Here is a 13,431-nt window from a genome sequence, read left to right on the forward strand (position 1 = left end):
CACCGGCTATTCGCTCAGCTCAAAGAGATCATGCGTGTAAAACTATTTTCATTGAAGGAAGATGTACTTACGCCGGTACTAAAAAAAAGACGCTACAAATTGTCGACAATTGTGCTATGTGCCAACTACACATTCACAGCTCAAAAAAAACATAATAAAGCAACGAAATCCATAAATATCTACAAGCAGTAATACTAAATCATAAGTTTCATCTTTGAATTAAATAGAAAATTAAAAAATTTATAAAGCTTTGTACCTGATTTAGGTTGAAACAATAAGAAAAGTTCATGACATGCCGATAACAAAGCTATGTTGGTAAATCTGTAATATATTTTTAAGATATATAATATTCAATCTTCGGCGAATTAAGAAATAATCACACGATCCTCAATATTGATCGATCATAGTAAACAAACAATAAATTGTAACTAAGCACTTATGATTTAATATATCTTATAAAAATTAAACAATTACTCACATTATTCTTCGTTTTCTGTTCCTCCAACTCTTTTTGTATCAATTGGTATTTTTTGTTTGATGTTTCCAATTCTGTCTTGTACTTTCGTTCGTTCTGTTGTAATTCCTCGATCTTCGACGACAGTTCGTTACGGGTTGAAGATAATTCGTTACTTAAATTGAGGATTTCGACTTCGTGTTTGTTTTTGCTGTCCGGTATATCACCCAGGCCGTTGAGCTCTTCCTTGGTTTTCTGGAGATCTGCTTTGAGCTAAAAAATGCATAATTAATCTACAATGGGGCGAGCATGAATCACGAAGAACGTATTGTTATACGAAAAAGTTTTTTCCTCCATTGAGAAGCCACTGAGGTCGAGAAACGCCCCAATTATCTCAATAATAAAGATGAAGAAACCACATACATAACTAGGGCACTAGTGACTTTCCACGGTAGCCCAGCAATGTCGCAAAACAGGTTATAAAATAGACTGAGTATTCCAAAATTGTAGTTCTGACTTATTTTATAAAGCCACTAATCACCCGAGAAGCCATTGAGATCGAGAAATGCTCTAATTGTCTCAACAAAAAAGATGACAGATTGTTTTCAACATTTCTCTAGTACTAGTCTAATATTAATCTCTTACTACTTATGAACTTTACTTGGGTCTTTGTTTAGCCAACCACGCGTATGAGGTGACAATAGAAAATCACAAATACTTGTACCGAATTTCAAGTTAATTTTCCAGCAACGTCTTAAAATTAATAACAGAATAACATTCTCGAAATAGTTCCTATTCGTTTTCCAAAACCACGGATTATCCGGGAAGATTGTCAACAAAAAAGATGATGGCGCCACCATTACCTTCAATATGGAGACTCTGGCTAAATCACCACAAAATTCGTGTGATAATTCCGTATGTACAAAATCTAATACAGAATCATCTTCACTCACTTCATTCGTCAGTCAATGATCCACTTTTTATCGACTATAGGAAAACGCTAGCTTGACAGGTATCAAATAGTAGTATATATATATATATATATATATATATATATATATATATATATATATATATATATATATATATATATATATATATATATATATATATATATATATATATATATCTTCTTTCTTATTCTGCCCTTTAATTCGTCCAATTTTCAACATAGGCTTCCCCCAGTTTCCTCCATTCGCTTCTGTTTTGTGCTTTCTGTTTCCAGTATGTTTCTCCAGCTTTCTAATGTCATCTCCCTATCTCATCTAGGGTCGTCCTCTTACTCTCTTTCCTGGTCTCCATTGTTGTATCGTGGTATTCCACCGGTTTATAGTGCCCTTCGCTTTCGGGTTCGCAGTCTCCATTCACGTCTATCGGCTCAGTTTCCTGGTTGTAGATCTCTTTCAGACATTTATTGCCTTTTGGACTTCATCAAAACATGTTGTTTTCGGTCAAAACCGAATTATTAACTTCGGTAAGCGATAGTCCCAAGTAGGGGATAGTAGGGGAGCCCAAGCGGGAATTCTTGCAGTTACTCGAGCGCGTCAGATTATCATATGGGGAGAAACCTGGTGCCCTGTAGATGAACCTCTACCATATATTGGCTCTTAACACAGGGGAGTTCGTTAAGGGGAGCCCAAAAAAAAATATATCCTTAAAAATAATCGAAATTGTCAGATTAAGATAAGGTAAGTTAAGGACATGCAAAACAGCGTAAGGAAATGGGAGGGTCAAAAATTTCACAAAAAAAGCAAATAATTCGCGAAATGAACGTTAGATCAAAAAATTTAAAAATATGTGTTCAATATTTTTCAAAAATCTATCGAATGATACCAAATATGACCCCCAACGGAGAGGGGTGGGGTAAATTTAAAATTTTAAATACAAATCCCGCGATATTTCGCAAAATAAACAGATCGAAAAACTGCAAAATAATTAATAAATAACTTAATCAATATTTTTGAAAAATCTATCGAATGGTACCAAACACGACCACCACGGAGGTGGGGTGGGGGGTTACTTTAAAATCTTAAATAGGAGCACCAAATTTTTATTTCAGATTTGAATTCTTTACGTAAAAATAAGCAACTTTTATTCGAAACATTTTTTCAAATTATGGATAGATGGCGCTATAATCGGAAAAAAACGATTGTTTCGGAAAACTTTACTTAACTTTTTTTGGTTTTAGGACCTACTCTTCACAACCCAATCGGTCCCCAAAGCGCTCGAGTGACTGCACATTTAGCATACTTCGGTCCCCTACTATTATAGTAGTATAACCTTTAAACTCATTTTTATATGCATATAAATGCAGATCCAGAATAAACCTATGCCATGAAGATGACTTTAGAGGAAAATAGAAAGCTCGCTATGATCACAACAGATACGCCCAAAACGAAAACTGGCTAAGTGTAAAACTAGGTTTACCCATTTCACGCGGCCTTGGAATGGAGGGCCAACGCCCTCTCTTATCGAACCGCAAAACTTATTAACCCTTTCGGTCAAGCTTTTTTTGTGTAATGAAAAATATTTTGTTACTAATTTCTACCCACTTATGGTATTCTTAATGTCATTTGGTAGGAATATTAGCATTTTTTTATTAAAATAGTGCCCATTTTTGATGTCGTCAATTGACGACATTGTGACTAACTGGTCACAAACTAATGAAGTATTACATATTACATATAATTTTACAACTACATAAATGGTAGGATAAAAATATATATATTAAACAAAATTAGGGTTTATAAAATTGTAAAAACCATTTTATTTTATTTATTTTATTTTTTAAATTAGCATTTTCAGAAAAGTAAATGTATCTGCTGATTGTACAATTACGTGTGGTTACGTCATTACGCTCGTCAGCAATTTCTGCACTATGTTCTTTACTTATTATATTGTCTACATTGTTTTGTCCAAGAATATCTAAAATGGGAAGTGAAAATAAAAATAAAGAAAAGGAGAAACAAAAATATTCCCATCCATATCGCTTTCATTTTTCTCCTGTTCATTGTCATCTCTTAAATATTCTACATCAGACATCTCGTCAAAAATCGCCACCAATTCCTCATAGGAAAGAGGCCTAAATCTCTTTATTTGACTAATTTTTAGATCTAAAAATAACCGTGAAAATGTGTATTACTCAAGTCGTAGAGTCACGTTGTCGTCAATTGACGACATATAATTTCAAAAAAATAATCTGACATATTATGTAAATTTTGAAGTGTACTTACTATTTAATTTTATTATTTGCACCTAGAAGCTTCTAATATTTGAAAAAAAAAATACAATTTATCTCAGTTTTAGAAGGGTAAAAAATAGGACATCTTGGGTATTAGTGCACTCTAATATGTCTGTGTAGATTTTGGCATTGGATCCGACCATCACTTTTAACACCGTTGCCGTATCCTCTATTTTTTCATACTATCACGTTACAATTTTTTGTGATATTATACACGAGCGGGACACCCTCAAAAAAGCGCTTAGTTTTCGAGATACTGACCACGGAGGGGTGAATGGCTAATTTTATTCATACTTTATATTTTCGAGGGTGCTGAAAACGAAAATGAGGTTTATTTTGAATTTTATGTGGGGGAACATTGTCAAAATCGCAATTTTAACCTAAAAATAAAAAAAAAATGAAATCACGTTTTTTGCGTTTACCTCGCTACAACTCTGTTCCATTTTAATATTTTTTTCTGAAATTTTTACAGTATATAGCTCTAACATTTCTGAAGACAAAGGTACCTGCTTCAAGTTTTTATTCTTATCATGATAAAGGTTATGAATTTTTCAAAGAAAAAGGTGCGGATTTGTGCATTGCAAAGTTTAATCGCAAAAGTTGTGTGACGAAGTTTAAAATTTAGCTTCTTAATCACGTTTATTTGAAAGTAGACAGTACAAAGAAGTTTTCTGGTAAGTTTTAGATCAAAATGTTTTATAGAAAAAAATAGTGCAACTTTTACCCGTTGTCCTAGGTGAGCGACAAACGCGACAACGCGACACGACGCGACGCGACGCGAAAATATCAAGTAATGGTTGCATTTGTGTGTGGCCTACGTTTTCGGGTTAATCAGTCTACGACAAGACGCGACGAAGTGCGAATTTGTTTTGTTCGCGATTGTTCGCGACGAGACACGACGCAGTGTCAGTGTCAAGCTTGCAGTGTCAAGTGCAAGTTGCTTTTTTCAATTCAAATTATGCTACTCAATAGTTTATTAAATAAATAAAAACTAATATGTATAGTACCAGTGTTTTTTCATTAACATACTTTAAAGCCAGTAACAGCGTCTTCTCAATAGAAATTGGTTTTTGAAAATTACTTATTGACAGTTGAATATGTACTGGGTTTAACAGCTGCAATAATATAATCGAAAGTGCATGGTAATAAGCCACAATAGATTTTAAACCGACGTGGATTATTTATTAATTTCGAATATGAATGATGAGACTCTCCAAATTTATTTCGCTCTAAATATATGATATTTGTTGTCTTTCTTCTTCGTTTATTGAATTTTTTAAAGCTAAGTATTTAATATGAATTTTCCAGCAAAACTGCCGTATACTTCCCCATACTTAAGATTAGGAATGAATTGACATCGTCACCTTTGTCCTGGTTTGAGTGATGGAAAGCGACGCGATGCGACGCTACATAAGCCACACGTCGCGTGAATTACTGGTCGCATCGCATCGCAACGCATCGCATCGCGTCGCGTCGTTTTCCGTCGCTCACCTAGGACAACGGGTAAATGTCGACATTAGAAATCCCCAATATAACGCTTATTTTTTGAGGGACAGACAATCTAGGCCTAATTTCTCACCTTTAGTACTATCCTTGGATTATAAGCTTTCATTTGACACCTCATTTGACATTCTACCTAGTATAATGACGGAGAAGTAAACGTTCTTGTTCTATTATTCTTGTAGGTACATTTAACATTGATTGAAATTATGAAAGAAATGGCATGGCAACACTGTGACGCACAAACATAAGATTCAGCTGTGCGTTACATAGGGTGCACTAATATCCAAGATGTCCAAATATAATAATTTGAGTGGCGTCGATAGCTTTCATAAACCGTTGTGAATGTAAACAGAGAAACTGCTTACTAGTTCAACTGGAATTTAACAGATTGTATTACGGGTCGTAAATCTAATTATTAAGATTGGATGTTACAATAACTACACTGTTGCTAATTATACCATAATATCCTGTAATATTTACAAACGAAGTTAAAAAATTTTTGTGTCGTCAATTGAGGACACAGTGACTGAAAAGGTTAAACACATTAAACAGCCTAGTATAGTGTACAGTGGTAATTATTATTTGTATAATTTTTTCTGGATCAAAGATGTAAGATGCGTTTCAATTGAATAATCCCCGTACATATACATATACAACCATATAAAATAATAATGTTGAACAAACTATATCAGGCTTCCTTAGAGGTGGGACTAAAGATTAATATGAACAAGACGCAAATAATGACTAATCTGGTGCTAAATCGTAATATTGTTGTTGATGGATTGGATATACATAGATCAGACTGCATCTTATAAGTACTCATGGGCGTAACCAGGGGGGTTTGGGAGTTATAATCCCCTCCCCCATTAGGATGTACTTTGAACTCTACACGCTTAACACCATTATAATTTGCTGAAAAATCAAGCCAGTTTGAAGTTGTAACCCCCCTTAGGATCATCCTGGTTACGCCGTTGTAAGTACTCGGGACATGAAATTCGGTTGGGAAGAGATAACCAGACGTGCGAGCTTCCACGTCTCATAGGATTACCCTGGGCAGGGTTTGGTAAACTGAACTATGTATTTAAATCGGACTTACCCATATGTCTGAAAAGGAAAATCTTTGACAAGTATGTGTTGCCTGTACTCACTTATGGAGCGTAAATATTAACGCTCACAAAAAAGGTAGTGAACAAGATTCGCATAACTCAGAGGGCTATGGAGCGCCAGATGTTAGGTGTCTCCCTGAGATAGCGAATCCCAAACCAAGAAATACGTCATAGAACAAAAACAACAGACGCTGTCAAAAAAAATGCGTAGCCAGATTGTCAGACAACCGATGGATAGACGATCTGAAGCATGTTATCGGTAACTGGATGCAAGTTGCACATAACAGAGACAGATGGAAAGAGCTGAGGAAGACCTGTGTCCAGTAGTGGATGCGTACGGGTTGATGATAATGATATACAATAAAACCTTACCTGTGCTATTATCTTAGTTGCTTCCGCTTTTTCACTGTTGGCGTTATGCAACAGCCCGTTAAGTTGAGAAACTGTATGTTCCAGGTTTCGTTGCTCTTCGAATTGCTTCTGCTGCGAAGTGTTCAAACTTGACATCTCTCTCGTCCAGTCGTTTTCCTTGCGTATATAAATTTCCAATTTCTTTTGGGCGTCGTGCATCGAATCCTGAAAGGAAATTGGTTAATACGTGTTTATTTATTTGTTGAAAAAACATACTTTCAATGTGGCAATCTGCATCAGCAAGTTTTGGTTTTGATGATCTTTGTCCACGGCGAGTTGTTGAAGTTGTTGATTGGAATTTGCGGCGTCGTTTAATTCAGTCCTCAATTTCATTATAATACCTTCACTCTGAAACAATATAAATTAAGGCAATGTGCAATTATTCCACCAGTGATTTATTTTTGCAGCAGTTTGTTGACAACTTCTATTTGTCAATATTTATAGTTTGTGACTATATTTGATAGTTTGTGCTAATTCTAATGTTCTACTTATTACACAAATCTTCCAGACCTTGTACCACTGACCCTATCATCCGTCCACCGTCTAAAATTCGTTGTTTTTCTAGACGCGCTTTCATTCTAAAACCCTCGATTTACGTATACATCGCTTACATGATCTGAATATAATCCAGGGATGGAGCATCAATTTTATATACATAATGCCTCCTCTACACATCGGCAGACGCGTCTGCGGATGTATCTGCCGATGTATCATCACGAGCTGATCATACATCTGTAGGTACACATCTGTAAATTGTTCAGTCTGTGTTAATTCTAACGCAATATTTACTTTGAATTCACTGCGAAAACTAATGCGTCGTAGAGGTCAGAGGTCAGATGTGTGGAGAGGCATTGGGTGTTCGCACCGAAACTCTTTGATCTGTGCTAGGAAAACCGACAACAATCGGATATTTCGCAGATGCGCCCGCCGGCGCCGACGTGATAACAGACGATCTTCTTCTTCTTAAAGTTCCCTCTCCTATCGGAGGTTGGATATCATAATGGCTATGGTCACTTTGTTGGCTGCTGCTCTGCACAGTTGTAATGAACTACAGTTACACCATTAAGGTTCCTCAGCCAGGAGATGCGTCTTCTTCCTATGCTTCTTCTTCCTTGGATCGTTCCTTGCATAATAATTCTTAACAACTCGTATTTTTCTCCTCTGGTAATGTGACCCAAGTATTCCAGTTTTCTAGTTTTTATACTCTTCATAATTTCTCCTTATTTAAACGTCGTAGCACTTCAACATTGGTAATCCTTTGAACCATTGAACCCACTGAATTTTCAATATTCTTCTGTAACACCACATTTCGAACGCTTCTTATGTGGTGTCTCTTCAATGTCCAAGCTTCCATTCCGTAAAGAAATGTAGAAAATATGTAGCATCTTAGAGCCCTCAATCTGAGAGGCAACTGAAGGTCTTTGTTTGTAAGCAGTGTCTTCATTTTTATAAATGCTTGCCTTGCAGTTTCAATTCAGACTATAATTTCTTTGCTTTGGTCATTTTTGTCATCGGCCCAGGTTCCCAGATATTTGTATGTCATTACTTTTTCTAACAGACAATCAAATTACCCCATATACACATCTGCGGATGCATACGCAGATGCCGTCCGCGGACGCGTCTGCCGATGTGTAGAGTCTGCATCTGACGGTTTCAGAAATACTAGACAATACTATTAGTATAACAAATTAAATGTTTCCACATATTAACTGCTAGTAGTAGTAGTTCCCGAGTTGGGTTCTCTTACAACTGGTATTAACTTGTGTATAGGATTGTAGTTATTTTTCCGTTTGCCATTTGAAGTGTTACGACTCTTGTCAAACCTTCAAATCCAGGATATGTTTCTATTATCTTAGCTGGTGGCCTCACTAGTGGCATGAATTTTGATCCTCCTTTATTACTACCACTTCTTCTTTTTCTAAGTTTGTCACGGGTTTTGCCCACGTTATGATTATTACCGTACTTCGTGGAATTTAAAAAAAAAACGACTTGAGTGCTTAAATAGATAGTAGGGACACAGCACTATACAGGGTGTTTGGTAAAGAATTGGCCATAGCTTAACCTCAGGTTCCTGAGTAGTAAAATACAAAGTTTATAATAACCGAGATACAGGGTGTCAAAGTTAAACTTTTTTTTTATTTATTATTGAATATTTCCTGACAGGTATGAGATAACAACATGAAATTTGGTATGTTGGGGTTTATTGGGTCGAGAAAACTAAATTCCCTATCAAAAATTATGTATTGCCAGAGGGCGCCACATACGCCTTTCAGCACTCATTTATTACGTTCAATTTTTTTTATCCCTCACTCTGTATAATTTTGACATTAAAATGTTTATTCTCCTATTAGTTTTACTTAAAAAAGGTATACTTCTTTCATCTCCCTAAACTCAACCGTTTTCGAGATAAACGCATTTTAAATCTGCGATACATCATTTTAGCATAATATCATTTTAGTTACACCCGAAAAATAACTTAAAACCATAATAATTGTGCCAATTCTCAAATTTATGTAATTGCATCGCAAATTCCATTTGAAGAAATTTGCGATACATTTTTGGATAATTTTGAGTTTTAAGTTATTTTTCTGGTATAACTACAATGATATTATGCTAAAAATTATGTTGCACCGCAGATTTAAAATGCGTTTATCTCGAAAACGGTTAAGTTTAGGGAGATGAAAGAGGTATACCTTTTTTAAGTAAAACTAATAGGGGAATAACAATTTTAATGTCAAAATTATACGGAGTGACGGATAAAAAAAAATTGAACGTATTAAATGAGTGCTGAAAGCCGTATGTGGCGCCCTCTGGGCAACACATAATTTTTGGTAGGGAATTTAGTTTTCTCGTCCCAAAAAAACCCCACATACCAAATTTCGCGTTGATATCTCATGCCAGTCAGGAAATATTCAATAATAAATAAAAAAAAAAAGTTTAACTTTGACACCCTGTATGTCGGTTATTACAAACTTTGTACTAAGGTAGGTTAGCTTAAATCGGCCTATTTTAACCTCAGGAACCTGAGGTTAAGCTATGGCCCATTCTTTACCAAACACCCTGTATAATGTGATAATTATTATTGATTTCAATTTCAAAACCTTGAAGCTACAGGTTGAAAAAAACAACAAGCACAACGAATCTAATACTAGAAGGCACCCAGCGCTATTTTGTACAGTGGAAAACTTATAGGGAGTATTTTAGACAAGGAAAGATGTATGTTTATGACAATTATAAGTAAATACATAAACAATTAAAAATAAAATGTACAACATTTAATACGAATGCATTATAAATAAAAACTTTCCACGTTCTGAAAGTAAAACTATTTAATTAATTATACTGCCTTGAAATTGCTGGAAAAATTAGTTAGAGATAAGAAAAAATACAGGTATAAATAATATACGTATAAAGGCAAGGGAACGCACGATATATTCTCTATCTACGTTTTCAGCTTAGACTAGCCTTCTAGTGTTACATCATCCGCCTAATTTACCTAAACTAATATCATGTGACCTTTTAACTGTTCCCAAGCACAAATCTGCGTTAAAAGGAGGCCTCCGGCGCTATTTTGAACACAGAGAAACTGATAGGGGACGTTATATTCATGAAAGAGTATGTGGTAGAGAATAACAAAGATTTATAATATCAATGATCTACTCTGTAAAAAAATGTCTTCAAATTTAAGGTTGTACATACCTCCTGCACTTGCGGAATGCTAACTTCATATTGCTGGACTTGCATCTGCAAGGCATTGTTGTCGTCCATCAGTTTGCGTGTCTTCATCATCTCGGCGCTGAGTTCATTTTGAATTTGCTGCATCTTCTGAGCCGCGACTTGATACCGATTGGCGGCCGCTTGGATTTCTATCTGTTTGTTTTGCATCGATTCCTCCAATAAGCGCAGTTTCTGTTGAAGTTGTGATTTTTCTGCCTGTTGTTCGCTTCTTATCTCTCTCAACTTGGCCTGAGCGCCGACAAGTGCCTGTTGTTCGTCGACGAGGGCTTTTTCTTTCTCGGCGAGTTGTCTTTTCAGCTTTTGAACTGGATCGGATTTACCCTATTAATAACAGAATTTTTAAGTGGAAACGGACAATCGTTTTATTTATAGAAAAATTCAGATCTAAACAATAAACCTGAAAATTCTCTTGGAACCACTTTCTGGATTCAATTAACATCCTTAATCTTTGCCTTTTACAATTTATAAGCCAAGGAGACGACGAATAAAGAAGACGAAAGGGACTCTACAATATGCAGACACATTCCGTCTATTCATCTAGGAAAAAATTACAACGAAATTTGATTCCGTGTACTCAAATTATGAGTAAAATGAAACATTACAAAACAGCTTGTTTCATTTCAGTTTAAAGGTGATCCACCATCCCCATATTATGTACGGTTCTGTCTCTCCAGATGTCTTCAGTGGGGGTAGATGAACACCTCTGAATCGAAATGAAACCAAGCTGCATATTTAAGCAGAATTGTAAAAATAATTCTGCGTATGGGACGCTCTAGTGGTAGAGAAATCTAGTGGTAGGTATCTTTTACAGAGAAATGAGAAGTACCACACCTAAACAATAAATCTGAAAATTCTCTTGGAACCACTTTCTGGTAATAACATCTTTAATCTCTGCCTTAAAGATAAATTGTGTAATTATTATACAGGTTGTCCCGAAAAGATTGGTCATAAATTATACTACACATTCTGGGGTCAAAAATAGTTCGATTGAACATAACTTACCTTAGTACCAATGTGCTCATAAAAAAAGGTACAGCCCTCTGAAGTTACAAAATGAAAATCGATTTTTTTCAATATAATATCGAAAACTATTAAGAGATTTTTTATTGAAAATGGACATGTGGCATTCTTATGGCAGGAACATCTTAAAACAAAATTATAGCGAAATTTGTCCACCCCATAAAAATTTTATGGGGGTTTTGTTCCCTTAAACCCCCAAACTTTTGTGTACGTTCCAATTAATTCATTATTGTGATACCATTAGTTTAACACGTTTTTAAAACTTTTTTGCCTCTTAGTATTTTTTCGATAAGCCAGTTTTTATCGAGATGCGGCTTCTTTTTTAATATGTTTACATAAAAATTTTATGGGGGTTTTGTTCCTTTAAACCCCCCAAATGTTTGGGTACGTTCCAATTAAACTATTATTGTACTACCATTAGTTAAACACAGTGTTTTTAAAACTTTTTTGCCTCCTAGTCTTTTTTTTATTAAGTCACCGTTTATCGAGATGTGGCTTCTTCTCCAAAATATACCTAATAATGTAAATTATAAATAAATTTTCAGATTATTAACAAGTCCCTATAATCGTATTTAACCATATACAAATATGTGGTGGATTCGACAAATCGTCCCTACCATTTCCAACTATCGAATGTGAAAAATCGGGTTTTTCAGATTCGATACCTTGCCCTCGCATTATACGTGATACATCTTGTGACAAATTCTCGTTATTGTAGCTTGATTAGGAGCGCGGGAAATATGCTGTTTAAACCGTCGAATATGAACATTTTTTCATTTGGTTAACTGCAAACTGACGAAAATGGTTATATTCGATATTTTGTTTTGTATAAATATAACTAAAGGTAAATTAAATATACCTTTACAACGCTAAATGTCGAATGTGTCACATTCGTTAGTTTGTGTTGTAATTTATTCAACAGTTATTCAATTATAATCTGTAAACTGTCGAAAATGCTAAACTGCTGAGAAGAATAAAATGCACGTGTTTACAATTAGTGCGAATTTTGTTTCAGTATCACTTCCAAGAAATTCTTGTGAGGCAGTTTATGATTTCATTTTAACGGATTTTCATTATTTGATTATACAGTTATTCGCTATTATACATTCGCTACTTTGAAACATCGCAATGAAACAAATCTTTGATTAATACAAAAAGCAAAGTAACGAATGTGATTTTTTGGAAAGAAAAAATGATTTTGGAAAGCAGATCAATTTGTTATCAATCTAACAAGGATTAAACATTACATACAAAAAATTTAAAAAATTTTCCATTTATCAATGCGCTGATTTTGGAGTCTCTAAAAAAGAGTTATTTTGCTCTCCTGAAAAGTACCACTTTTCACATTGGATAGTTGGAAATGGCAGGGACGAAATATTCAAAATATCTCGATAAACACTGGCTTATCGAAAAAGTACTAAGAAGCAAAAAAGTTTTAAAGATAGTGTGTTTAACTGATGGTGCCACAATAATAATTTAATTGGAACGTACACAAAAGTTTCGGGGGAGGGGGGTTAAGGGAACAAAACCCCCATAAAATTTTTATGGGATGCACAAATTTTACTTTAACTTTTTTTAAGATGTTGCTGCCATAAGTCTGTTACATGTCCATTTTCAATAAAAAATCTCTAAGAGTTTTCGATATATGAAAAAAATCAATTTTCATTTTGTAACTTCAAGGGGCTGTAACTTTTTTTGTCTGCAATGTTGTATATAGGTAAGTGAGGTTTAATCAACCTATTTTTGACCCCAGAATCTGTAGTATAATTTATGGCCAATCTTTTCGGGACACCCTGTATAAATTATTATTATAAATTATAAACAAAATACTTTATTCGTCGTCTCCTTGCCTTATACATTGTAAAAGGCATAGATTAAGGATGTTACCAGAAAGTGGCTCCAAGAGAATTTTTAGATTTATTGTTTAGATCTGGGACTTTTCATTTCTCTCTGATAGA

At 34.8% G+C, this 13,431-nt stretch overlaps 1 protein-coding gene across 16 annotated transcripts in view; it reads right to left on the bottom strand.

The window, feature by feature from the left end:
* LOC126883907 (ribosome-binding protein 1-like) overlaps positions 1-13,431 on the bottom strand; it is a 189,862-nt gene that overhangs the window by 47,455 nt on the left and 128,976 nt on the right. For all 16 annotated transcript variants that reach the window (XR_007697749.1, XR_007697748.1, XM_050649612.1 and 13 more), the window contains 4 exons: positions 10,415-10,774; positions 6,932-7,063; positions 6,677-6,880; positions 479-727 (listed from right to left, as the gene is read on the bottom strand). Coding sequence is in view for 14 of the 16 variants with exons in the window: in XM_050649612.1 (XP_050505569.1) it covers positions 479-727; positions 6,677-6,880; positions 6,932-7,063; positions 10,415-10,774 (945 nt within the window). In the remaining 2 variants the exon portion in view is untranslated. The remainder of the gene's footprint in view (positions 1-478; positions 728-6,676; positions 6,881-6,931; positions 7,064-10,414; positions 10,775-13,431) is intronic.

This window comes from Diabrotica virgifera, chromosome 4, assembly GCF_917563875.1.
Source record: "Diabrotica virgifera virgifera chromosome 4, PGI_DIABVI_V3a".
Classification (NCBI taxonomy): domain Eukaryota; kingdom Metazoa; phylum Arthropoda; class Insecta; order Coleoptera; family Chrysomelidae; genus Diabrotica; species Diabrotica virgifera.